Genomic DNA, 26,113 nt, shown 5'->3' with positions numbered 1-26,113 from the left:
CACGTTGGGTTATAGCATGTGACAATATCTGTACTTTGTTCATGTTGAATCCAATTTATAAGGATCAAGAATGGAAGAGGGCTCCTTGGTTTCCAGGGAAAGCATAGAAGAACCACCTTATAGGTGCTTTGAACAACTGGAAAAACAAGAGGGGTTGCTATGTTACAACTCAAGTTTGACATCTGTGCATCTCTGGATATGAGGTATAGCTCTCTTCTTCCCATGGTCCTGCCTCATGTTCATGTTTGTTGCATTTGACAAAACTGTGTAAGTGCTTCTTCTAGACAGCTGAATTGTACCGCAAGAAGAGGAATTCATTTCTTGCTAAGTGGCACACGTCATGTTGTGGGTAGCTCCCATCTGCTGAGTGGCTGCAGCTCCAGCCGCAAGGTACAAAGTGCATGTTAGCATCTACAGTTCAGCTGCAGATGCTATTAGTCACTGAAGCCAAGCAGGACTTGAGGGACAGACACCTTGAGTGAAACACACCCTTGGGGCCCCTCCTTCCTGTGCCAGTTCCTCCAGAGCTTGCTAGAGTTATGGCTTGCTTTCCTCCAGAACCCATGCTAGAGAATTCTAGGCCCCCTCAGCACCTCCCGTAATCCCCGCCTCGAAGTGCCAGTGTCAGGGTGCCAATTTCTATGGTGGAAGCTACTGGGCCCATGAGTTCCTTCAGATAGAAGTTGAGTTTGTATAGAAGCTTGACATTTCTCAGTTTAGTAAAAGCATCTTTCCCTTGATGCAGAGTGTGAAGATGCCCTTAAAAACACATGGTATGTACTGTGAGGTAATATTTTACATTCCAAAAGAAATCTCAGATTTCCCCAGAAAGTCAAGATTTGATGACTCATTCAGATGAGTTTCAATCTTATTTTTGTTTCTTTGCCATCTCTGTGGGCTTCTAGACATTCCCAGGTTTATTAAAAGATAAAAATAAAAAATGTTAAAAAGACCAGATGTGTAACTGTTCTGTAAGCAACCATTTTAGAGATTTATCAAAGTATTTGAATGGCCGTGGTCTGTGTTAGGCGAGGACCTATTTGAAAGCTGAGGCAGAAAGAGGCACAACTTCTTTTTATTTGTTAAGAATGGGTCCATTTAAGGGGGCTCTTAAAATCCTGCTTTAAAAAAAAAAACAAAACAAACAAACCAACAACAAAAAAAACCTTGATAGCACTTTTTATGTCCTAGCCATTAGTGTGCTTATTGCAGTTATTTGAAACTCCCTCTAGATTCCAGGTCATCCATATATATGGGACATTCACTCATCTTCCTAGCCTTGATCCTGAGCCTCATTGTTATGATGGCCTCAATCTACCCTGCTGCCTCCACGTTGCCTTGGACTAAAATCTGCCTGCACTGCTGTACCTACTAGCTTTAGTATTGGCCTGTCTTCCTCTCGACTAGAACTTCACCAGTTTCCCATTGCCCAGAGGATGAATCTAAGTTTCTTAAAGCGCCCATTCTTATAAATCCCTGGGACATCCTCAGAGCTGCTCATATAGACTGCAGAAATGATAATATGCTTTGGTAATGTTCCCCTGACCTGATTGGCTTTTCTGGTTGAGTTATTGCCCACCCAGGTTCACCACAGGGACCATCTTGTGCTCACCTTCAACACATGACTTGGGTTTTTGGACTGTGCTCACATAGTGATTCTACTATGTATAATTAAATGGCATTGGGTCAGGTGTTCTGTTACTATGCTTCATTTGAATTTGCAGACACGGAGGACTAAGTCCTGACCCTCTTATAACCCTAGTTTCAACTAATCAACCTGGTATATTAGTGTAATCATAAGCTAACATTTCTTCCCAATGTTATGTCCACCCATCCTTCATTGGGTCCGTAAACTGAAATTGCCTTTCTGGTGAGATGCACAGAGTTAAAAAGGCCTTTGTAGAATGCATTAACCTCTGCTCAGGGACAGAGCATTTCCACTGCATGGTCCTGAGTGATGCTTCAAAGACTTGCACCATTCCACACATGGGGTTTTGCCAGAAGCTGAGGGGTGAGATTACATAAAGCTCCGTGTGCTTTCATAACGATGCTCTGAGCTCAGCATATCTGGACCTGCATCCCTAGTGAACCTGAACTTCTTTGTGCTGCTCTGGCACAAAAGCTTAAAAAGGACAAGCATGCATTTTAGTGGTAGTACAATTTCAAAGGAAGTATCTCACAGTAAGGACCCTAAAGGATCAGAGTAGCCGGTGAGATTTAGAACAGAAATCTTCTTTAACATAAAAAAAATTGAAGTAAGCCATTTGGGAAGGGAAACCCTGGAGGCCTTCACTGGAATTCTTTCTAGGGTCATTGCCCGGAATGTGTGGACCCCTGGAAATGTGCATGCTGGAAATGGCAAGTGAGGAAAAGTGAGTCTGAAAAGCATGTTGTTCTGATTCCAACGTGTAGAAACAGCGTGCATAGAGCCTGTTGTTCAGTGTTCAGTCCGTGTTTGTTGAATAGCAGCTTCTAATAAGCAAGCATCCATTCTGATCAGCAGGAAAGGTCAGCAAGTGAAACCAAGCTGATAGCTCTCGTGGCCCATATGAGAATGGCAAAGGTGTCTGAGGATCAAGGAGATAGAATGGTTTTCAATAAAGAGGTCTGCACAAAATAAGCTTTTTCTCCTTTATCTTGTTACTATTGCTTTTTGTCTTTTGTTTGGTTGGTTTTTAGAAGAGGCTATTCTGATAAGTTTACTTAACCAGTGTTGACTGGTTGTCTACCATGCACTAAACACTCTACTACCGGGGACTGAAAATCTGAACAAAACTTCCAAACATGCCAGCCTCAAGGTGCTTTGTTCTTGTGGGGAAGACAGTACACACAACTAATAAGTTTACAGCCAGACATGGTGGCTCATGCCTTTAATGCTGGCACTTTGGAGGCAGAAGCAGGTGGATCAATAGAAATTCAAGGCTGGCCTGGTCTACACAGTGAATTACAGGCCATCCAAGGCTGCAATAGTAAGACTTGTCTAGGGCTGGAGAGATGGCTCAGAAGTTGAGAGCACTGGCTGCGCTTCCAGAGGTCCTTAGTTCGATTCCCAGCAACTACATGGTGGTTCACAACCATCTGTAGTGTGATCTTGGCACCCTCTTCTGGTGTGCAGGCATATTTGCAAGCAGAACACTGTGCATGATAAATAAATAAATACATACATACATATATAAATACATAAATACATAAATATATCTTTAAAGACTTGTCTCAAAAGAAAAAAAGAAAAGAACAGGAAAGAGAAATAGGAGAGGGAAGGAAGTCAGGAAGTCACATTTATGGATCATTAGAGGATACCTTGGGGGCAAAGGTGAAGGAAGAAAGCAAGAGATGAAATATTGGAAGAGGCAAAGATTTGGAGTAGACGGTCAAGATAGACATTTTTATTAATGGGGAGGGGTAGTTTTATTTTACTTAGTTTTATGTGTATGTGCATGTCATTTTGCTTGCATATATGTTGTTTGTGTTCCATGTACATATAAGGCCCCAGAAGAAAGTATTGGATCCTCTGGATCTGGTGTTATGAACAGTTGTGAGCCAACAAGCAGATGTTGAGAGTAGAACCCAGGTCCTATGGAAGAGCAGCTATTGCTCTCAACCACTGAGCCACCTCTCCAGCCCCGTAGTTGGATTTTGATTAAGTAATTAAAGAAAATGGGTGAATGAGATAGCAATGTGACAGTGGAGAGGGGTTATTCCAGAGGAGCAATCAGCAAATCCAAAGGCCCGAGGACCTGCTGTGTCCAAGAGACATGAAGAAAGTTGAGAGTAGTGACTAAAGGAAAGAATGATGGAACAAGGTCGATAAGGTGACAGACAAGTAGATCAAAACCAGTCTCTCAAGTCACCATAGCAACAGGATGTTGGATTCTATTCTGAGAAGACATTGAAGAGTTTTGAGCAAAGGAGAAAGATGGCTGAGTTCACATTAAAATGGTACCTGTGCTCCCCACAGGATCCAGGATCCACCTCTGCCCCCCACAGGACATACCTATCACCTGTGCCCCTCACAGGGTCCACCTGTCACCTGTGTCCCCAATAAGATCCACCTATCACCTGTGCCCCCCACATGGTCCACCTGTCACCTGTGCCCCCACAAGGTCCACCTGTCATCTGTGCCCCCACAGGGTCCACCTGTCACCTGTGCTCCCCACAAAGTCCACCTGTCACCTGTGCCTCCCACAGGGTCTGCCTGTCACTTGACTGAGATTCCTCTGCAGCAGCAGACATTAGTTAAGCTGACCGCTGTTTTAACATCAAAGAGAACTGTGATGTCATACGTATGTCAGGTGTTTAGTGTCTGGGTGGTTAACTGTTGCGAAACAGGTAGTTAAAATGTTATGAAACAGAACAAAGCAAAATGTAAACCACATTTGCTTCATAGCTGCCTCCTTTGACCAAGATCTTCCACCAGTTCTGCCCTCAGTCACCCCCATGCATTTTAATTACTAATTAGCATATATAATGTGTTAATGTTCTAAGGATGCAAATGTGCTATATTAACTATTCTAAGGCTGAAGATTGATTGTGACTTGTAAATGTTCTTTTTTTTTTTTTTAAGGGAACAACTCAATTATTTACTGGAGACTTATAATGTTTTCTATGAAAACCAGAAAAATCTGCATATACTGTATGGGCAGGTAAGCCCATTAAAGAAAGCAATAGCTTGATTCACAGAGAACAGATTTATATTTATATTCTATAACCATATAGATGTATCAGGGTAGGCTCAAGTCTAGAACCTAATTATACGTGTGGTCCAAAGAAGCTGATAAATCTTTAATTTATGATATTTAATAATGAAAATTTATTCATTTTTTATAGGCTATGTCACAAAATAGTAGGCCTGGGGTGTCTGCAAGTTTCTAAGCATTTTTCGACACAGAAAAGCATACAAGTAATTTTAAGGACGCGTTTGCTTTCTGTCTTAAACATGGAGAATTTCTCAAATATGGATAAGGCTATGAACAGTAAATCCCCTGCTCCCTTGCATTCGTGGCAATGTGTGTGGAGAGGTGTGCACCGTGACACCGTTTGCAGAGAAACACGTGGCCACCTGGGTGGGATTATTACAAGTCATGCTGTAGCTATAAAGCCAAGTTTGAGTTGTTTGTTAAAACGTGTACGTTAAGTTCGAATGGCTGCGTGCTGCCATACAATGACAAAAGTTTAGAAATGTTGGAGAAATACTGTAGTCGTTTATAGTGCCTAACGACTGGTGTCTCACAGTAGCCGTAGTCAATGATTTTTATTATAACTTTTCAGTTTCTATAGTCTCAAAGTTTCTAAAACAATAATAGATTTTAATTAAAAGATTCTTAATATAAAAGAGGTTATATAGATGCTATAAAAGATAAGTTTGAAAAGAAATATGAGAATTGCTTTGTTCTGAATAGTTCATGTATTTGTAAAATACATTACATATACATATATATGTGTTTGCTAATTTTTCTTCATTTACACACTTACTCCTTTTGCTATACTATTTTTATTGTGAATGAGCTCTTCAAAAACTATTTATTTTTCACAAATGCATCTCAATGTTGTGCGTGTGTGTGACATGCATATGAGGCTGCAAGCACACATGCCACACACGCGAGCAGGACGTCTCTGCAATCTCTCCTCTCTTGCTTTGAACCAAGATCTCTCGCTGAACTGGAAGCTTGCAGCTTTGGGCTAAACTGGCTGTTCAGAAAACTCTTGAGCTCAGACTGTCTGCAAACCCCAGCGCTGAGATTATAGACATGCCCGGCTTTTTACACAGGTGTTGGGGCTTTAAACCCAGGTTCCCAGCTCTGTTTTGTATTATAGAGTATGTTTTCATATGCATTCTCTTTCTTTTATTGAGATGGAATCTCAGTATACAGCCCTGGCTGGCCTGGAACTCACAGAGACCCACGGGCCTCTTCTGAGTGCCGATATTAAAGGCATGTGCCACCACCGTTCCTTCATGAACATTCTTTCTTTTTGAACTACATAACGTTATGAGTTGAACTATTCCTGTTTATTCAAATAACTGTTAAATCTCTCAGCAACTATTTATTCTAATTTCTAGTACAGTATACTTTTTAAAGCTGACACATTTTTTTTAATTAAATGGAACTAAAGCAATATAACTCCATCTAATCCAAGAGCCAGAGCTGAGAAAGTGTTTTAATGCGGTATGCCCGTTGGTGCACATGCAAAACACACCATGACTTATTTTGCCAGATATTCTGTTTTAAAAATAAGACTATATCAAAATTAGAATTGGTTTGCAGATAGGCTGAGAAGCTGAATAACCCATCCTGGGAGATGATTAAACTAGAACTAGCTCCGAGAGGCTGACTTTCTACTTCTTCAGTTACAGCGCTTAACTTTCTATAGGCAACGCAAAAACAATGACTATGGGTGATGGCTTCTTCCTTAGACCGAAGACGGACAGCTGATTGTTGAAGGGATGCTGGACATTTTCTGGGGAGTCAAACGACCCATACAGCTGAAAATACAAGATGAGAAGCAAATCTCTTCCTTTGATCTGTTGAACACACCGGAAACCTTTTCCAGCAAAGGGTAAGCTGTCTTCCCTTGTACGTCCTCAAATCGTCTTGTTCTCTGCTTTTGTTGTGTTCTTAGCATGGGTTTCATATACCTGTGCGTGCATGATTATAGACAATCTCACACCAACGCCAACATCAACAATCTCACGCCAATCTCAACATGTCCATCGATTGGTTGTTTGAAAACCATGTCTCTGAGGTTAGGTGACTGTGTAGGATCCCTAGTTACCACCTGGCAGGACCAAAGAAACCTTTGTTCCATGGGCTCTGGAGACCCCTACTGGTGCCCCTTTTGCCCCTTTGGATCCCCCAGGAGACTGCACTAGAAGAGACTAGACAGAACGGCAAGATTTGGATAGTCCCAACGGGACCTCCAAAAACAGAGAAGAAAACTTCAATCTGTCCAGTCCTTGGAACAAAGAACTCGTCTTGCTTTCTGGACAGGAGATTGAATTATGCTCTCATTCAGAACGAGCAGAGCTGTTTAGCAAAGCACAGCAAAGCACATCTGAAGTTCCTTGCACAGGAAAGCTCCCACCCTGCATGGGTGGATGCAACTATAACTTGAATGTTCGGCTTGAGTGGGGTTTTGTTCTTACAATTTGTAGGTTTTTTTTTTTTAATTATCATCATTCAAAATTATACTCTTAAAAGAGCTGGCTTACTTTCTTCTCCATCTTTCACTCCTATCTCATCTTCTGCCACCAAAGTTGTCTTCACAACTCCCACCTTCCCATCCATTACTGGAAGACTTGAGGTTCTCCGAGAGGAGAAAATGGGTGACAGCAGCTAGGATGGTGCATTTGTATAGTCTGATATTTGGCCACAATTAAGGAAAGTTACATACTACCTTGTCACACACACACATACACACACATACCCATGTCCCACCGTGTTTACCTACTCAACAAGTCTCAAATATAATCCTTGAACAGAGCTGAGCACTGTGCAATATTGTAAACATGCCATGCAGTTTCTTATTTTCCTCCGTCCGTCTGTCTGCCCACCTAACAGCCAGCCTGCTGCTTATCCGCAGCCAGTTGTCTAACTCTCCTCCAACAAATTCAAAACATTCCCCTGAAAGCCTTCCAGGATCCCTCGGTCCATACTGAGCAGACTGATATAGCTTCTCTCTCATCTCCAGGGCATACAGTTTGTTGAACTTTTATACATCCTGTCCCCAGCTACAATGGGAGTCTCTAGGTAGCAGGGGACATATCTTACATTGTTTTTGCATCCCAGGGCCCAACTCAAAGAAGTAAGGAAAGAGAGAGGTCAGAGAGAGGGAGAGACAGAGGGGTAAAGAAAGAGACAAAGAGAGATCTATAAGATGATAGACAGAGAAAGAAAGTGTGAGTAGTGGAAGGGAATAAGATCAGATGAAACCTGTAAAGATATGTCACCTGTTTTGTGTGACAAGCTTCTCACCCTCTTCTCACCAGTCTCCCATCCAAGCTATGGGCTGCTGGTGGGCACAGGACATATGCTTGTGAGCACAAATGGAACCACAATCTCGGGCAGCTTGTGAAGTCCAGCATCCCTCAGGTACAAAATAACTGACAAGACCCATCATTCAAATCAGTAGACGCAGTATATAAAAGTGATTGAGCCTTGCTTTAAAATAAAAGAACTATACAAGATATGAACGAAAAATTGTGATCATATTTCGCATCTACCTAAGAACTCATGGCAAATTCCTTCGAGGGGCAGACCCCTTCTGCTATATTCTTTTTGTTTGTTTGTTTGTTTTGTTTTGTTTTGTTTCTTGAGACAGGGTTTCTCTGTATAGCCCTGGATGTCCTGGAACTCACTTTGTAGACCAGGCTGGCCTCGAACTCAGAAATCCACCTGCCTCTGCCTCCCAAATGCTGGGATTAAAGGTGTGAGCCACCACACCCGTTTTTGTTTTTGTTTTTGTTTTTGTTTTTTCCTGCTAAATTCTGATTCCTTCCAGTTCATTAAAACTTCATAAGTGTGCAGTGTTACAGCGATACGTCGAGGAGGTTGGCACTTCTACAGTTGTGATAAGCCACTGTTGTTTTAATAGTTATTCAAAGATATGTTTTAATCTCACCAATTCAACATACTAGCTTTGAATGAAAGACATGGAAATTGCCGGTGAGTTTTAGGAGCCAAGGGTGGGGACAGATCATATGGGTGGTGTTCTTGCCTATGCCACAGCAGATTATAAACTATCACCTTCTCTTGCCTTCTGCAGAGCCCATTTCCCTTAGAACAGTGCTGGTATGCTAGTAACTTTTGGGGGGGGGGGGCGGAAGGGGGTTCGATGCAGGGTTTCTCTGTAACTCTTCTCATCAGCATAGCCAAGCATGACAGAGCAATGGACGGAGGAGAGGATTGTTTGGCCTCACATTTTCTGATGTCCAGACCACCACGGTAGAGAAGGCATGGGAGCTGAAGGGACTCCAGCCAAACAGTAGGAGCTTGAGCCATCATGGCATGCTCATATCTTAGCAAGTTAGGAAGCAGGGAGCTCTGATCCAGGTATCTTCAAGGTCTGACCCCAGGGACTTACTTCTGCAAGCTAGGCCATGGTCTCAAAGACTCCACACAGCACTACCAGTTGAAGGGTCCAAGTGCTCAAACCCACGAACCTGTGGAGTACATCCCAAGTTCAAGCTATAACAGCTTTGGAAGCAAGCAGAAGTTATTTCTCATGATTTAAACTTGAGAAAATACACCTAGACAATTTCATAAGCCTGTGATTCAACAGAATAACCAGACATGTACTAGAACACTGGAGGTATCAGCCTGTCCTTTAGCACAGTAACAAGACTCACTAGAGCATTGTAATTATGCGTCTGCCATGAAACTTCTCATTCTAGTAAGAATTAGCAGGAAGAGACCACACCCCTTATGCATACAGTGCAGACTGACTGATTCATTCTCTCTCTCTCTCTCTCTCTCTCTCTCTCTCTCTCTCTCTCTCTGTCTCTCTTTCACACACACACACACACATACACACACACACACACACACACACACATACACACACACATACACACATGCACACACATACACACACACACATACACACACATACACACACACATACACACACACACATACACACACACACACACACACACACACACACACACACAAGCATGATAGCATTATTTAGTTGGTGCAGTCAGCTTGCTCTTCAGACATGAAGGCACACTGCAGAGAGAATGGCTCTCCCTGGCCTCTCTGTGGTGGCATATAGAGACACCAGAGGCACTGTTCTCTGTGTCCATTCAGTCTTAGGTACTCTCCCTCCCTTGATCACTTCCTCTTAGGTGACTCACTCAAATTCCGGGCCCCATTAAATTGTGTAACGAATTTGACCATTCCCCTCTTTCAAAGCTTCTCTCATTCTTTGTCCGTTTTGGGCATCTATGGTCAGGACTTAACACTGCTGCTCAGACTTACTGTCTCCTGTTGGTGGGTTAGTAGACAACGAAGGACATGGACAGTGTGTGCTCAGCTGCAAGGACTCCAGTTGAGCATCTTTCTATTCCTTGGAGAAAATATTCACTACTGTTATCTTGCTTTAGTCATGTTGGCAGTGAGTCACACTGAGGAAGTATTACCCTAATGGGGATGGTGAAGGTTTAAAAGTACAGCGGTGTGTTTGAGCTCTGACCACTTGCAAGTATGGAAATGACTCTGTAGGAGGGACTTTGATCTCTATCGTATCAGGGCCAAATGTTTTCTTATAGAAATTTTGTGTGTTAAAAGCCAAAATAGACAAGAAGAACCTCACTGGAGTTATTTTTGTTCTCACTGGTTTCCATTTCTATTTTAATATCTCTTTAAAGTCAGTGTTTGCATATTTTAGGCAAGCCATGGCAGAATGAAATAAAGAGCAGGAAGTGAACAGGTGCATATATTTTGTATCAGTAATGTCTTTTTTTTCTTTTGTCATGAATAGGGAAGTAGCAGCATTTTATTTGTCTATCAAATTTCTACCTCCGTTTTATTTTGAAGCCCATACAATCCCTCCCCAGCATTTAGACCCAGTACACTTCCTGGTGTTTAGCCAGAGCAACACAAGCTGTTCCATGTTTGCACATGTTCAATTGTTTGATGTTAAAGTTCTAACCAGTTCTTGCTTGAGAAGTACAGAGAGCCACCCTTAAGCTTAGTCATGTGCACAGTGTATGGAATGCTTCTTGAATTACACACTCCCAAACTGTAAGGAAGTTGTTGTCCACTTCAGCAAGGAGGGGAACACAGGAAAGAGGCCAAAAATGAATCTATTGAGTCATGTCTCAGCCCCGGGGTTTGTGGCACCACACCACTGCACGAAGCGAAGGAAACTGACAGGGTGGCTGTCACATTTGCAGGTCACTGATCAGCTGTGGTGACTATAAGTCATCATGTATAGGAACTTCTGGTCCCCACCCCATAGGAAACAGCATCTGGTTGCTTTGCCTTTTAGTTTTAGGTTCTCATTGGTATCCAGTGCCCTTTGCTCCCCCCTTTCAATGGTTTTTAAACATGACTACTTTTGATTCCTAATATATTGCAAATTGGAGGAAATGTTCAGTTTTCTTCATGCGTATTCTATGGGTCTATGGATCTCATCGTATTCTATGGATTGGATGTGAGTAGAGACTTGTGCTACTAGCAATATAGTTCCTCTACTTCTTGACATGTATTTTGACTGACAATATTTCCAGCTAGTAGAGTTTGCTCGAAGTTTTATTAGCAAATATATTAGGATCATATTATCTACATCTTATAGCTGCTGTAGATCAAATAAGACAAGAGTTACAAAAGGCATCAGGAGAATTCCAAGGTCAGGAGGAAAACAGTAGCTTTGCTTTGTCAACGCCTGCCATTGTTGCTTAAGGCGTTGACTATCCCTGTGCTGTCATTTTCTGTTGCTGTAATAAAGCACCATGGCCAGAAGCATCACAAGGGAGGAATTGTTTCGGCTTTGGTTCCATAAGGATAGAGTCTGTCTTCCAGAGGGACAGGGTCTGTCTTCCAGAGGGACAGGGTCTGTCTTCCAGAGGGACAGGGTCTGTCTTCCAGAGGGACAGGGTCTGTCTTCCAGAGGGACAGGGTCTGTCTTCCAGAGGGATAGGCTCTGTCTTGGCAAGGACAGCCTGGCATGGCTTCAGGAGCAGAAAGCTGGCTGATCACATTGTCATGGACACACAAGGATCAGAGAGAGAGAGAGAGAGACAGAGAGAGATACAGAGATACAGAGAGAGACAAAGAGAGAGGCAGAGAGAGATAGACAGACAGACAGACAGACACAGACACCGAAAGGCTACCAACAACTCTATTCTACCTCATAGTATGATTATTCCCATTTCATAAATGAGGACAGTCAGGCCAAGAGAGGGCGGATATACAACTAACTTGTTTAAGGCCACATATAAAATTAACATAAATGATAACCGCTATAAAGTAAACAGTTGTCATGCTCCTTGTATTCTGGACAGTAAAATGTTTGTAAATTTACTAATACTTTACATGAGATAATCCTAGTGAAGAATATTTTCATACATTTCTATTTTATGAACTGTATTTTTCAAAGCAGTTCAGTCCTTAAAGATAAGTACCATATGTTATCAGGTTAGAGTCACTTTATGTAATTATTTTCATACTGTGGATACTAGATTCATAAGTGTAAATGACAGTTTTCTCGGTTCCCCCAAAACCTTATGAAATATTCATGCATTCATGACTCACATTGGTTTCTACCCTTCCCTCTCTGAACATTACAATTTACAGAACCTATGTAACGCTGCATTTCAGGATATAGCTGAATTATTTTGCCCAAAAACATACAGGGTGTGTTTGAAATGTATGCTTTATCATTCTAGTATGACTGTGATCTTTGTAACACGATAAACTTGTTTGAAATTTGGGTAATGCATCTACCTACAGAGGCCCTCGGCCACAGTGTCACCATTGTAAAGCTGCGACCTAATACGTAGAACTAGTCTCATTTACAAGATTTGTTTCTTCGCAGGAGGATGACTCGCTGGGGAGAATTTGATGACCTTTACCGTATCAGCGAGCTGGACAGGACCCATGTTCTAGCATCTGAAGCCAGGCATTCCCCGGAAGGTTAGTAGCAAAGTCTTATCAGTGTGGTGCATTTTTTAACAACCTAAAACACATAACCATTTGCCTTTTATACAACACTGCTTGATGAGCTCACGCACATGTGCTTCTTAGCGTCGCCGAGAAGCCTGGTAGTGTACGTGTCTCCGTTGCTTTGGTGGCACCCAACAGGCAGCCGCTAGACTAGAGATACTTTGCTTTTATGAAACAGGGGCAAATTCTCTTAAGTCTCTGTATTCCATGAGAGTCATTTCTCAGGAAGAGGAGCTAAGGCCCAGAGTCTGTTATCTTAGGACAGGTCTGATAAGCTTGGCATCAGGACAAAACAGAGATGCAGGCCTGGTCTCATCATTTAGAAGTATTAAATTCATGTAGAAGATACTTGGCTTACCATATCCAGACTGACAGAAAAACAGGTTTATCCAGCTCTTGCAGGCTAAAATTTGGTATACTTTACAACCCCAATAAAGTAAGATTAAAAGACTGGAAATGCCGGTCACGTGGCCACACGAATCCTGAGACACAGCTCACTAGCAGCATTTGCTGCCTGCCAGGCTCACACAGCAAGCACCTAATAAGTCAATGTAAGCCAAGCCAAGCAGTGAACGGCTTGGAACAGCCAGGAAATAGCAGTCATTCTTGTTAATAAAAGCACGCCAGCGTCCCTACGTTGCAAGAAGATAGGCAGCTCAATGATGCGGGCTTGTGGTCTTTATTCTTCCCAGACTATTTATCTTACCACAGCACTCTGACACCATACGCAGACGAAGAGCCGGAATCCCCATTGCTCTACAGGACCATGAGTGAGGCAGCTTTGGTGAGAAAAAGGATGAGGGCCCCAGAGATGTACAGAAAAGATAGAATGGGGGTGCTAAGTAACCACAGAGCCTCTATCAACGGACACGTCTATGACCATGAGGTGAGTTGCAGTTCTACTCAAGAGGAACAATGTCACTCACACTGACAATACTCTTTACTTCAACTTAGCATTCAAGTTAGTAATAACAGCGGTAGCAGATGCCTAACACTCACCCAGGTTTTCTCCGTAGTAACTAATAAGCTAACTTTAAATACAGCCTTATTCGCTTCTTTCTTTGCTACGCACAGATTTAAATTAGGTAGCATGCATAGGCCCAGCTGGTTCAAGCCCGCTGGGCTCCCTGTACCGAGATGGGAGGAAGTAAAGAAAAGGTCCCACTCGTAACTGAGATGCTGTCTGCAATTGATAGCTGCTGGCAAAGGGAAATCCATTTCCTCCAGTGGAATGTCACTGGTGTATCAATCACACTTCAGGGCAGGCCTCACGCCCAGGGATAGCTGGACAACACAAAATTAACTTCATTTTTTTTTTTTTAATGAGAATTGTTGTCTTGCCTGTGTGGAACTGGAGTTTCAAGCAGTTGTGAGCCGCCATGTATGTGCTGGGGATTGAACACTGGTCCTCTGAAAGAGCAGTCAATGCTCTTAACTGCTGAGCCAGCTCTCCAGTCCCGCATTTCAGGGAAGGGTGCTTTTCGTCTCGTTTTGATTTGTTTGGACATTTTTTAGTCTTGTTGATTTTTTTTTTTTTTTTTGGTCTTGAGTTGTTTGTTTTGGGTTTTGTTTTGGGTTTTGTTTGTTTGTTTTTCTTTGTTATTTGAGAGAAAAGGAAGAGAGAACACGAAGCTCAGTGGCTAGGGACGCGAGGAGGATCTGGGAGGAATGGGATGGAAAAACCATGATCGAAATATATTGTGTGAAATTTTTTAAATTAAAAATAAATAAATGAATGAAGAAGCACATACTTGCCAGGCATTGTTACAGAGCTCAGGCTGGTCTCTAGCGCTAAGATTACAGACATGTGCTACCAAACCTAACTTTGAACATATTTTTAATAAACCATCTCATTAATCATAAAACCTCTTCCATGAGGGTGGATATCATTTTCTTCTTTATATATAATCAAAGTTCATAGGCATCAAGCAATTTCTTTTGGGTCACACTGCTGTTAATAGTATTTCTGAACTTGACCCCGCCATATTTGTGTCACGCCAGAACTCAAGTTATTAACCAGTGTGACAGATGAGTTCCATCAGGTGCTGGGTGCTGAATGCATAGATAAGCTTCCTGAGGTGTGGGTACAAAGCGTAAAGAGGAAAGCCAGCACTCCAACAAACAATCAGAGTCACATAAAGGCCCCCACAGAGACGGTATAAAGGCATTCTGAAGCTGCTGGTTTCACCCAGATGTACATCACATTCTGCAATCTGCCCTTTAGGTCTCAAACTTACACACAAGTTGTTTATACAAGTGTGGCCACGGTTTAGATAAAATTTCTGTTCTGACTTGTCTTTTGCTACGATGTGTAAAATGTACACACATCTTTCTATAACACATATAAGACATTTCACATGCCGGAGGTCAGAAACATGTCATCGTTTCTCCCAGAATTCAGAGCTTTTTCATGCCGCAGGGTCTAGCAGTCACTTGTGTCTTCATTCATTTGACAAATACTTATGAGTTCTCTGCCAGAGCTGCAAGTACTCTCAGCACTGACTCTCAGCCCCTAAACATGTGATGTTTATATCCTATAACTTAAAATTCACTCTTAGTACTTGTTATAAGAATTAAGTCAATATTTATGAAGAGCTTAGAACATTTCATATAGTGCTTAGCATTATCATTCATACAATAATAATCATTAAATCTGTGTTTATTTGTGAACACTGTGACATCACAAGGAGTTGCATCATCACTTCTTAGAATTACATCCCCCACCACCACCACTTCAGGTTCAAGATACTGATGTTAGTTAGTTGATAGAGTCTTGAGGTCTCATGTGATTTATTATTGTCTTTTAGACATCCATCTTCACCCCAACTTTCGGATCAGAGACTAAGGTCAGAGCCAATAGTATCATGAGAACTGAAGAAGTAATAAAGCAACTTCTCCAGAAATTTAAGGTAATCCTGACCACTAACCCGAGCTTTACCATGTGCGTAAGTAAAAGCTAATGGCAACACATAAATGCAGTTTTTGGGAAAAGAGCTGAGGGCTGTGAACCAACATCATCTGTTCAACTTTGATGGACGAGAACTTCCTCCAATTTCCTTGGGGTAGCTGTAGCCCAGAAATTCACATTATCCCCCCAGGAGCTGGGAAGATGTCATGCTGACAGTGAAGGGGCAATGGGACACCCCCCCCCAATACTTTGGGTCTAATAACATCATCTGAAACAATTACATTTATTCCATTTTTTTTTCTATTGACAGATTGAGAATAGCCCTCGGGATTTCGCTCTTTACATTATTTTTGGGACAGGAGGTAAGAAAAATTGACCACTGCAGAATGTTAGTTTTCTCTCCATAAGGAAGGCAGAAGAGCCACCTGCATCTGTCAACAAAGGAAAGAAACAGAATCACAAAAGAGAGGAGAGACGGGAAAGGGTTTGTTATCATGGTTGTTGGTTACAGTTTGGGTGTAAGCCTAACACACAGTCTACCACTGAGCTACACTCCCAACCTGGAGAGATGGTTCTTGAGTATCATACATATATCTTCTCCAACTCCAGGGAGAGATAACTTAGGATAAATACCTTCCAGGAGGTTATGATACACGGACTTTGCTTGTATGCCAGACGTTGAGTTGTCTGAGTAGAGGTCAGAATCTCAGGAAGCTGCCCAGGAGGTGTTGGACTCCCTGTGAGTCACCTCTGCACCTAGCTCTTGTCCCTCCTTACCCTCGTGTGTTGGTCATCACAACATGCCACCTCTCTGACCCTGCCACCGAGTCTGACACATCATAAGACTATGAGCTCTCCTTTGGGAAGGAATGCGAACAGAACTCAGGGCTGGGGGCAGCGGGGGATGTGTTTTCAGTAATGGTTCCAGGTCACCAAGAAGCAAGACACTTGGGAATGTCAGCTATGGACGCAGCTGAGGGTGTGAAGCCAGGTGAGCATGAGACTTTAAGATAGAGAGAGGATTCTGCAGCGCTGAGGAGAGGAACAGAACCTGAGGGCTTCCTGTTGCCCCAGACATGGCAGGGGGCAGAAATCAGTGCATGGTGAACGGGAATGGAAACAAGAATAAATCTAATCCAGAGATGAGAAACAGATTTGCTCATCTCGAGGAAGGAGGTGAGAAAAGAAGAGAAGCTGGGGGGCTGGGGGCTTTTCTCTGTGCTTCCCTTTTGTTAAAGTGAAATCCCACACGGGAGGTCGCTTGGAGGAAGTATGAGAGGTACTTTTGTGGTAGGGCATTTATTCTAACATTTTACATTTGAAATTCTGAAACTCTATCCGTTTTCTTTTGTCTCCTTTCCATGGCTGAAGAGATGAAACCCACAGATAATGAAAAAACTAACCTCACTAATTCTACATTCTTATTTTAGTTCTTGGAAAACCCAAGAACTGAATGAGAGATAGGAACAAAAGGAGTTGAGAACAACTATCAAATAGAATTACAGTAGCTGAACTTGGAAATAAGTGTTTGTTGAATCAATGCATGAACAAATGTGAATGAATGAATGAATGAATGAATGAATGAATGAAGCCATGTAGCTCCCTCAGTAGGACCAGAGCTTTGTCTAAATAACTGAAATTAAGGTCAACTTATTTGAACTAGTAAAGTCAGACCCTATATTGAGAGGAAGAAGTTCATTTGGAGTTTATGTAAAGGTTTTTCTTTTTAATTTCAATGGATACAAATGTTTTCTTATCTAAAATGTAAGGTTACTGTTAGCCAGTGTCAAACATAGTCCAAGAATATTGAATGAATGTTTCCAGAAATAACAATTCATAAGCTTTAAAATGTGTACCATCAGCTAGTGATGAACGCTTGTTCTGTTCTTCACTGCCGCTTCTGGGATGATTTATCCACACGTAGATCCAACCTGCCCATTAGTCACTTAGTATCGGCTTAGTTAGCAGGTCCACCATGGAGGCTCCATAGTGTTAGTCTTCAGGTAATACTTCAGCAGGGGATGTAAATGCTCTCAAAGAAGTATAAAAGCAATAGCGCTGACAGTTTTATTAAATTATATTGTGGTTGCTCTATCTTGTTACTAGTGATGCTTACCTCTTACTCTGACTAATTTATAAATTAAACTTGATTATAGATATGTATGTATATGTATGTATAGGACAGATAGATGAACATATGGCATTATATACCATTAGAGTGTCACATGTTCCTTGGGGTCTGGGAATGTATTCACCATGGGTAATGGGGCATGGCTCTCCTTTTTGCAGGATGGGAGTTCTTGGACTCTATTGCCTCTAAAACAAGTCAAGGGAAGACCAAAAGACAAAATTGCCTTCTTTTCTTTGTCTAGGATTAACATTTACTGTGGTCCATTCCTTATACATTTGCAGAGCAGAGAAAGCTAAAGAAGACCGATGTCCCACTGCTGCAGAGGTTACTACAAGGACCATCCAAAAGCAATGCTCGGATCTTCCTCATGGATAAAGATGCAGAAGAAATCAGCAGAGATGTATGGGCGCCCGTGGTCTCTGCATGTTTGCGTTTGCGTTTGCGCTTGCGCGTCTCCCACTGACAGGGTGCTTCTTAACCTAAAACCTCCTGTTTTCCTTTCCAGGTGGCTCCGTACATTAATTTTCACTTTTCTTTCTTGGAATCCATCCTTCAAAGATTAGATGAAGAAGAGAAAATGGAGATTGAGAGAATTATGGCAAAGTGAGTCCAGAGTGGACCCCTGGATATTTCGTCCTTCCGTAGGTTTCATGCCCTCCCGGTACCCAGTTTTTTATATTCTTGCTCTCCTTTCCAGATTCAATACCGAAAGGGCCTTTATCCTGAAGTGTCTACAGAGTAAACAGGCAGCTAAAACGGAGACCACAGTCTAGAAGCCCTGCTCAGCGGAGTTAGAGGGAGCACTGCAGAATCCGTGTGTGGTCTGCTCTGCATCCTAATATGCATGGCTCTGAAGCTTTGGACGAACGAATGCCGAGCAGCCTGCTTCCTCTTTGAAATGCAGAGGTTGGCTGCGGTTCAGAGTTGGACTAAGGCAAGATGGGACTTCATTTCAGTAACTGAAGGGAAGCCTGCACACTGCCCATTCCAAATGTCCTCGATAGCAAGTTCTCGGGTGAGCTCAGACTCAAGTGGACTCTGCTCTTATCACCTGGTTTAAGCTTGTTTTATCTTGCGCTCTTAAAAGAGCCGAGATACTTGATGACTCATAAATGACGGGAAGTAAACATTTCCAGTTCCTGATGTCAACAAGAAACACATTCTCAAGCCATCAGCGATCTGAACTGACCCTGTTTCACAGCTGTGTAAACATCTGAGCATTTTCATAAGATTTAGGAATAGATCTACAAGGGCTGATGATTTTAAACTCTGAAGTATCAGAGTACCCGACCTTTTAAAATAAAGTGGTTTTGGATTTTTGTAAAGAAACCTAAACTCGAGGCTGGAGTGATGGCTACGTGGTTAAGAGCATTGACTACGCTTCCAGAAATCCCCAGTTCAGTTCCCAGCATCTACAGGGCAACTGGCAATTATCTGCAACCCCCGTCCTAGAGGATCTGGTACCCACCTATGTGGGCATTGCAAGCACGGGGCACACAGACACAGAGGGAGGCAAAACAGCTATATATGTTATAAATAAACAAATATTATTAAAAAAAACCTAAACTCTGATTGTTCATGCCCTTCATTTGTCCCCACACCCTTCTGTGCAACTAACTGATAACATCCAAGCTGTTTTAAATGTCTTTAAAAAGGGATTATAGTCATTATCTTTCTTTACCCTTGTAAACAAATATATACCACAAACATAAAGTATACTGTGTTTGCTAGGAGAGGACTTACCGCAAATGCATCTTACCGCAAATGTGTCACTGTTGCAGAAGATTCCTGCAGATAAAGCCATGCTACTATAGCTGAGCCAGGCAGGACATCACAGCATCCTTGCTGTTGTATAAGACCCTCTTCAGGGTCTCACAGGTCTGCTAATCCCACCTGGAAAAGCAAAAATACTATGGGGTTTTATTTGTAAACTTATATCAACAAGGAGGTTTAATCAATATTCTTCTATCCCCAAATGACTTCCATTTGAATTTCGTCTGACATTGTTCAGTCGGGTTACCTGTACTACGGTGAGGTTGTATTATCAACATTAAATTGTGGAACAGTTCTAACAGTGAGTTAATCATGGTCAGCATCGCCAGAACTCGGAGTCGGAATCTGGCTGACAGGATAGCAACAGTGTGGCCTTTGTGTCCAGGGAAGCCTACCTCACTGGTTGAAATGAAATCTTACATTTCTAATGTTTTGCCTATTGATCAAGAAAGGAATGGTTTCATCTCACTAAGAATGGACCAAAAGATCGTAATATATTGGAAAACCTACCCAGGTATGATGGCATATCCTTGAAATCTTACCCTCAGGAGGTGAAGGAAGGAATATTTCTATAAATCCAGGCCAGTGCAGACTGCTTAGTAAGCTCCAAGCCAACCTGTGCCTTAAATAAGGCCCTATCTCAAAATGAGATATATGTATACATACAAATTATGTACAAAGCCCAGCAAGCCTTACAGAGGAAAGGGAAGATGGTATGAAAACTCATAGGAGAGAAATGCAAATAACTACTAAGTGTATTCCAAGTATCATATTCAACAATGACCAACTGCATCATCAGTTCAAATCACTAGAGAGAAACCGTGCAGTCACATAAAGTGAGTTTAGCATGAAGAATTATTTAACTATGATAGGACGGCAACAGAAAAGATAGAAATAGAGCTCTAATGGGTACCTGGCAAAGCCAGCCTCACACAGCCCTGTTTTGAGTGTTCGTAGAGATGAGGACTAAATATAGACACGAGGATTCTGGCTAGTGATCTGACCTACACTGGGTTCTAGTTATACCACCACTGCCTGAATCAAAAACTGGATAAATGGACCAGGTAAACAGAACCGCAGAGCTCTGCACCTCACAGGCTGCTAGCACTGGGGAAAACACGGGATAAAGGGTGAAGAAGGAAAAATCTGGTCTCCAGGAGCCATGGAAGCCTCAAAGACCTCCAACGGCTATGTTTTTACAGTACGCCCTCTGCTGGCAACATATGATATTGTGTAAGCTGCAAAGGAAACTTCTGAACCCCCACCACCCAGGGCCGATTTCAAACTGAATTTGGGCAGAGAAAATAAAAGCTACCATATCAGTGCAACAAGATCCCTAGCAAAGATTAAACTATTCGGCAGATAGTGACAATGTTTGCTGCAGCAAATGTTTTTCCCCCTTTAAGCACGAGTTAGATGTTAAATTTATCCTATAATTTATTTATAATTCTATTTATAAGATGTTATATGGGCATCAGAGATACAAAGGCTTTCTTCAAAGTTGTTTACTGTGCTGATGCTGCAGTCATTAAAATTATATTTTAATAGTAGAGCTAAATTTTCTTTATAAATATAAGAATATATAATCATATCATAAAATACTCATCCATTAGGTTATTATTTGTGTATTTGCACACTAATGCTGTGTATCCACTCACAAACTCAAAACAAGTTATGTATAGATTATAGAATTATTTGTGATTCGTGTTTCTCCAACTTTTTATATTTGTTGAAAATTATACAATAATGCATTTCAATCAGGAAAGAAAGTAAGCTGCATGAAAGTTATCCACAAAGAGTAAGAAGTCCATGCAAGAATAGATTCCCACTAGATATTTTTAATTAGTCAGACCTTAGCTTTGTGAGATTTAACAAGTCTTTCCCATCTCCCAAAATCCTTCTGCAAATCAGCTAAACATAATGATTGCCTTTTATTTTTAATTGAGAGACAATTGGAAAAGTGTGTCATCTAATGTGATGCTGTCGGGGAGGATGTGGAATGATTGATCCGGCAAGCTAATCACATCACGTGCTTATCACATGCTTTCAGCATCTAGGAGTGCTAAGGGACAGAGCAAAGCAGAAGGGAGAGCGTGTGCCTCAGAGTTGCTAAGGCTCCCTGAATGCTCTGCTGGGTCTCTTCCTCAGGCATGTGATGGCCTGAGCCCACCGGGAAAGCCTGTTTGATGGGGCTCTGCTGCACCTGTTTATGGAAAGCCAGCAGTCGCTCCTCTGGAGAGCTCTGGAACATCGGTTCTCTCAGACGTGAATATCTGGACTTCAAAGGCCAGAACTTATCTTCCTAACACCTTCGGTGCAACTTCCTAAGCAACTCTGAGCCAGAAAACCATTCCCTGGGGTCCTGGTCTTCAGAAACCGTGAGATCAGAAACCTTAGCTGTGCTGTGTGGCTAACTGCTAAGATGGCTGCACGGACCTGGATAACTAATGCGGTTTCTAAGGCCAAATCTATTTCAGCTGGTTTTGCATGGTGCAAGACCATAGATGTTTTGTCAAAAGAAAAAAAAAGTTATTTCCTTGTTTTAGGCGATCCAAATATGTCTTTGTCAGTTACATATGAACTAAAATTAAACCCCAGATATCATACCATAGTTATTAATCATAGAGTCTGTTGCATTTTACAGTTGTACTTTTTGTATTTCATACTATGTATTATATATAGGATATGCTCAATAAAATGGATAATCAGTTCTTGAGTTAACTATCTAAAACACTCATAAACTCAACTGTGCATTCTTCTCTTTATTCACAAGTCTGATCCAGTAGCTAGAAATTTTGCTAGGTTTTTCACTTAACATCAACTGCCCCCACAAAAATATAAAAGCCACCCCAAATATATTTTATTACCTCAGGACTCTGAAGTATTCAGTTAGCCGGCATTACTGTGGAAAGTAGTTGCAGGCTGTGATTGGTGTGAGAAGCTGAAGGGGAGGCATGCCCTGAGCGAGGCGGCTGATGAAGGGGAGAATTGGCAGGTTTAACTACTATGTTTAAGTATGAACATGGGAAACATGTGATAGGATAGAGTAGTTAGAAAGGAAACCTTCAGCTCCATCCATTTGTACGCTCACTGGTATTTAATACGTTAGGGTTGAGTCACTGATATCAATATTTGAGGGAAAGAAAAAAAAAAAACCCTGAGATTTCATATAGCTGTTATACCATTTGCCTTCTGCCTTTCAGTCTCATGAAGAAATTACTCTTTGAATCATATGTTATATCTGAGGAATGTAATCCTTGAAAGGCTACGAGATTGACTGAGACATTAATTAGAAGAAACAGATAGGATTTGAACCCATGGGTGGTTGTTAAGGGTTGAATTCCAGGAGACTGGTTCCAGGACTCTGCTCAGACATTAAGGATGCTAAAGTACTTCCCTAAAAGTGGACAAGCTGCTTGTAGCCTGCCACCTCCCACTTACTCCGTCATCTCCAGCTTACTTTGAACAAGGACAAGGTAAGTGATGTGTGACTACTGTTATACTGAATTGATCAGGGGTGAAAGACAAGGAAAACTCTATTTGGCACAGTAATGGTTAAGTATCTTTTCTCCACAGTCAACTGACTGAGTGGGAGCTGCCTCCACAGAGGAGCTGTGCCTGTAGTTTCACTGAACAGTTGTGAGAGCAGTGTGAATATCACATGTAAATGTTGGTGCTCTGCATATTAAAGCTTTGAGACACAGAGAGAGTTTCGGTTACATTTAAATCAGCATATGTCACACACACCCCGCCCCCTGCCATTGCAGCCTTCTCTTCCAGTGAGCCTCATAGCCCACAACCACTTTGTTTTTGTCTTACAGCCCAGACATATTGGACTGGGGAGCCATATTGGGCTGAGGAAATGGCTCGGAGGGTAAAGTCCTCGCTGTGAAAGCACGAGGATCAGTGCTCAGATTCCCAGAATGCACGTAACGCCAGATGTGATAACACACATCTGTGATCCCGGGGCTCCTAGGGCAAGGCAGGAAGACCAGAGACTCCTGAGAAGTTCGTCGTCCAGTTGGCCCAGTGTACCCAGTGGCAAACGAGGCAGAAGGTGGTGGTCAACACCTAGTTTGTCCAGCTACTGCCAGACATCTACCATGGCATTCATGTGCCCACAAACACAAAACACATACACACATAATTCAAAAACACAATACAAAAACCACAGGCAAATGGGTCACTCTCCGAATCCCCTTCACCTCTTGTCCAGCTGTGGAAGCCATTCTTGCTGTCTAGTTCTGAGCAAGGCTTTATTATAATGCCTTAAATTGATTGTGTCTTATATCAGCTCATCAGTGGCTTAGGCTCCCTGTATTTACCTTTATTTTATCCTTTTATGTTTTCAAGTGTGTGTGTGTGTGTGTGTGCGCGTGTGTGTGTGTGTGTGTGTGTGTGTGTGTGTGTACAAGTGCATATGTGAGAACAGGTCCCAGTAGAGGCCAGAAGAGGGATCCTCCAAACAGGAGCCATAAGCAACAATGAACTGTACATATGGGTGTGAGGAAGCAAATTTGGGCCCTCTAAAAGAGCTGATGTGCTCTTAACAGCTGAGCTGTCTCTCTGGTCTCCACCACAGTATCTTGCACAGTGTATTGGACGCATGGAATGGTCAACAAATGTGAATGTTGCTAATGTACATAAACATATTAGTAACTCTGGAGTAGGAAAAAAGATCGAATATAGAGCAGCATTAAAAGTTTTCTGTTTCTCAAGTCAAAATAATTCACTTACTCAGTAAGTACTAAACTATTACTGCTGATGTTATTAATATTAGTACATTGTTATTATTAATTTACATAATTAAATTAATATTTAAAATCAGAAAAAAATTAAAGTCCCAATTATAAATCCGTTGTGTCATTTTCAGTACAATTTACTGCTCAAATTCATATAAATGTGTTGGGTGCCATTGCTGGCAAAGTCAGCTTTGAATACACCCAGGAGAGCCAGGAGCCAGAGCCCAGGCATGAAGATAACTTTATTTGTGCCTTTCCCTCTTAGAAGTGGTACAGACTGCTCCATGTCAACCTTGAAGCCTCCACTGTGGGGCCCAGCAGCAGTTCCCAGAGAAGTGTGGCCGCACATTAAACTGTCTGGAGGCCTTGAATGTTCTTTAGGTTCTTGTCTCTGCCCTTGAGAGGCAGGCCGTGAGGTGGGAGAGCTCTGAGCGGGGCTGATCTGGGAGTCCGTATGGCATCTGCTGAGGGGAAAGGGAAGGTGGTGTGGACCGGCCAGTGTTCTGCAACAGCGCTGAGCCAATGCGAAGGCTCTCTGTCAGCTGCCCCCTTCCACAGCGCTGATCTCAGCCATGATCCTACATCAACCCGCTCTGGGATGAGCTGGCCTCTAAGAGGGACTGGCACTTCGTGATCAGTTGAGGTCCCTAGGGAAAAGGACAGACATACCTGTGAGAGGGAAGAAGTCAAAACTATGATGGTCCAGGCCCCTAAACAGAAACGACTTGGGCTTCCATGATGGATCCTGAGACGGCTCCATGATGCCCCTTCCTCTCAGTGTCAGCCGTCCCCACAGGCCTGGTGACTTAAAGACTCAGTTAATTGCAAGTCCTTTCTCCCTTTCAGGTCATCGGAACTAAAATAGTTTGATCTCTTCTCAAGGTGGCCAGGCTCTTTCGCTGCAGGGTAACACATAGGTACATGTGCATACATACAAACAGATAGACTCATGTACATCCACACACAGCTGCACAAATACACATGGCACACACATACATACATGCATACATACATGTGTGCACATGTGAGCTGGCTTGCCTTCCTAAGCACCGATAGCATTCCTGGGAGAAGGCTGAGTATATTCATTTAGCCCCTCCCCTTGGGCTCTGACATCATCACAGTCCATCCTTTAGGCAGAGCAGACTTTTCAGGCTTGCTTTGAGTTATAAGCTTCTGGACTTTAAGAAATCCCTCCTCCTTCAATAACCTGTAAGTCTTAAAGTCAACTTTCTTTCTTTTTTGAGAAAAAGTATTTACCTTTATCTTACGTGCACTGGTGTTTTGCCAGCATGTATGAGTACATGAGAGTGTCAGAACTTGCAGTTATAGACAGTTGTAAGCTGCCACAGCGGGTGCTGGGATTTGAACCAGGGTCCTCTGGAAGAGCAGTCAGTGCCCTTAACCATCGAGCTATCTCTCCAGCCCCCTTTTAAGTAAATATTTCATGAGAAGTCACTGTATTAGCTTAACCAAAGACCCAATTTGTTCATTTCTCTGAAGTTAATAGTAACCGCAGTGTGTTCTGTATCTGTCTTTTCTGACATCATGTATCCCATAGTTCCTTGGTAACTTGTAATTGTTACAATAACCAGTAACGTGCAAATATGTTTTTGGCTCAGGTAAGATAGGGGAAAGGCATCCAGGAAAACCAATTTATTTATTCTCTTATGCTGTTGTGGATTAAAATTAGGGCCATGTGCTAAGCAAAGGCTCCATCAGGAAGCTATGTAGCTGTCTCCTGAGCCTAGAAAAGCAGGAAGCAATCTAATCATGTAGGCGGCCCAGAATAAAAGGGGACCTACACAGTCCGACATGCAGTCCACACAAGACTGCCAGCGAAAAATGGGTGTAGGCTAGGTGGGCATGCTCACAAATACTTTTAACCCCAGTTTGC

At 42.3% G+C, this 26,113-nt stretch overlaps 2 protein-coding genes across 19 annotated transcripts in view; one reads left to right on the top strand and one right to left on the bottom strand.

Moving 5' to 3' along the window:
• Rassf6 (Ras association (RalGDS/AF-6) domain family member 6) overlaps positions 1 to 19,274 on the top strand; it is a 37,659-nt gene extending 18,385 nt beyond the window's left edge. For 6 of the 12 annotated variants that reach the window (XM_006535246.4, XM_006535243.4, XM_006535247.4 and 3 more), the window contains 9 exons: positions 4,565 to 4,643; positions 6,413 to 6,555; positions 12,538 to 12,635; positions 13,358 to 13,551; positions 15,473 to 15,574; positions 15,884 to 15,935; positions 17,986 to 18,104; positions 18,210 to 18,307; positions 18,402 to 19,270. In XM_006535246.4, the coding sequence (XP_006535309.1) occupies positions 4,565 to 4,643; positions 6,413 to 6,555; positions 12,538 to 12,635; positions 13,358 to 13,551; positions 15,473 to 15,574; positions 15,884 to 15,935; positions 17,986 to 18,104; positions 18,210 to 18,307; positions 18,402 to 18,477 (961 nt within the window). In that variant the 3' untranslated portion in view covers positions 18,478 to 19,270. Of the gene's footprint in view, positions 1 to 4,564; positions 4,644 to 6,412; positions 6,556 to 12,537; positions 12,636 to 13,357; positions 13,552 to 15,472; positions 15,575 to 15,883; positions 16,750 to 17,985; positions 18,105 to 18,209; positions 18,308 to 18,401 lie in introns of those variants that run through there. The other 6 variants (NM_001310656.1, NM_028478.3, XM_011249579.3 and 3 more) reach the window with 6 other exon arrangements.
• A 4,948-nt stretch (positions 19,275 to 24,222) lies between these two features.
• Albfm1 (albumin superfamily member 1) overlaps positions 24,223 to 26,113 on the bottom strand; it is a 37,502-nt gene continuing 35,611 nt past the window's right edge. For 4 of the 7 annotated variants that reach the window (XM_006535172.3, NM_001252661.1, XM_006535170.3 and 1 more), the window contains one exon: positions 24,444 to 24,866. In XM_006535172.3, coding sequence (XP_006535235.1) covers positions 24,798 to 24,866 — 69 coding nt within the window. In that variant the 3' untranslated portion in view covers positions 24,444 to 24,797. Of the gene's footprint in view, positions 24,867 to 26,113 lie in introns of all 7 variants that reach the window. The other 3 variants (XR_389287.4, XM_006535168.3, XM_006535169.3) reach the window with 1 other exon arrangement.

This window comes from Mus musculus, chromosome 5, assembly GCF_000001635.26.
Source record: "Mus musculus strain C57BL/6J chromosome 5, GRCm38.p6 C57BL/6J".
Classification (NCBI taxonomy): domain Eukaryota; kingdom Metazoa; phylum Chordata; class Mammalia; order Rodentia; family Muridae; genus Mus; species Mus musculus.
This window is presented reverse-complemented; position numbering and strand designations above follow the sequence as displayed.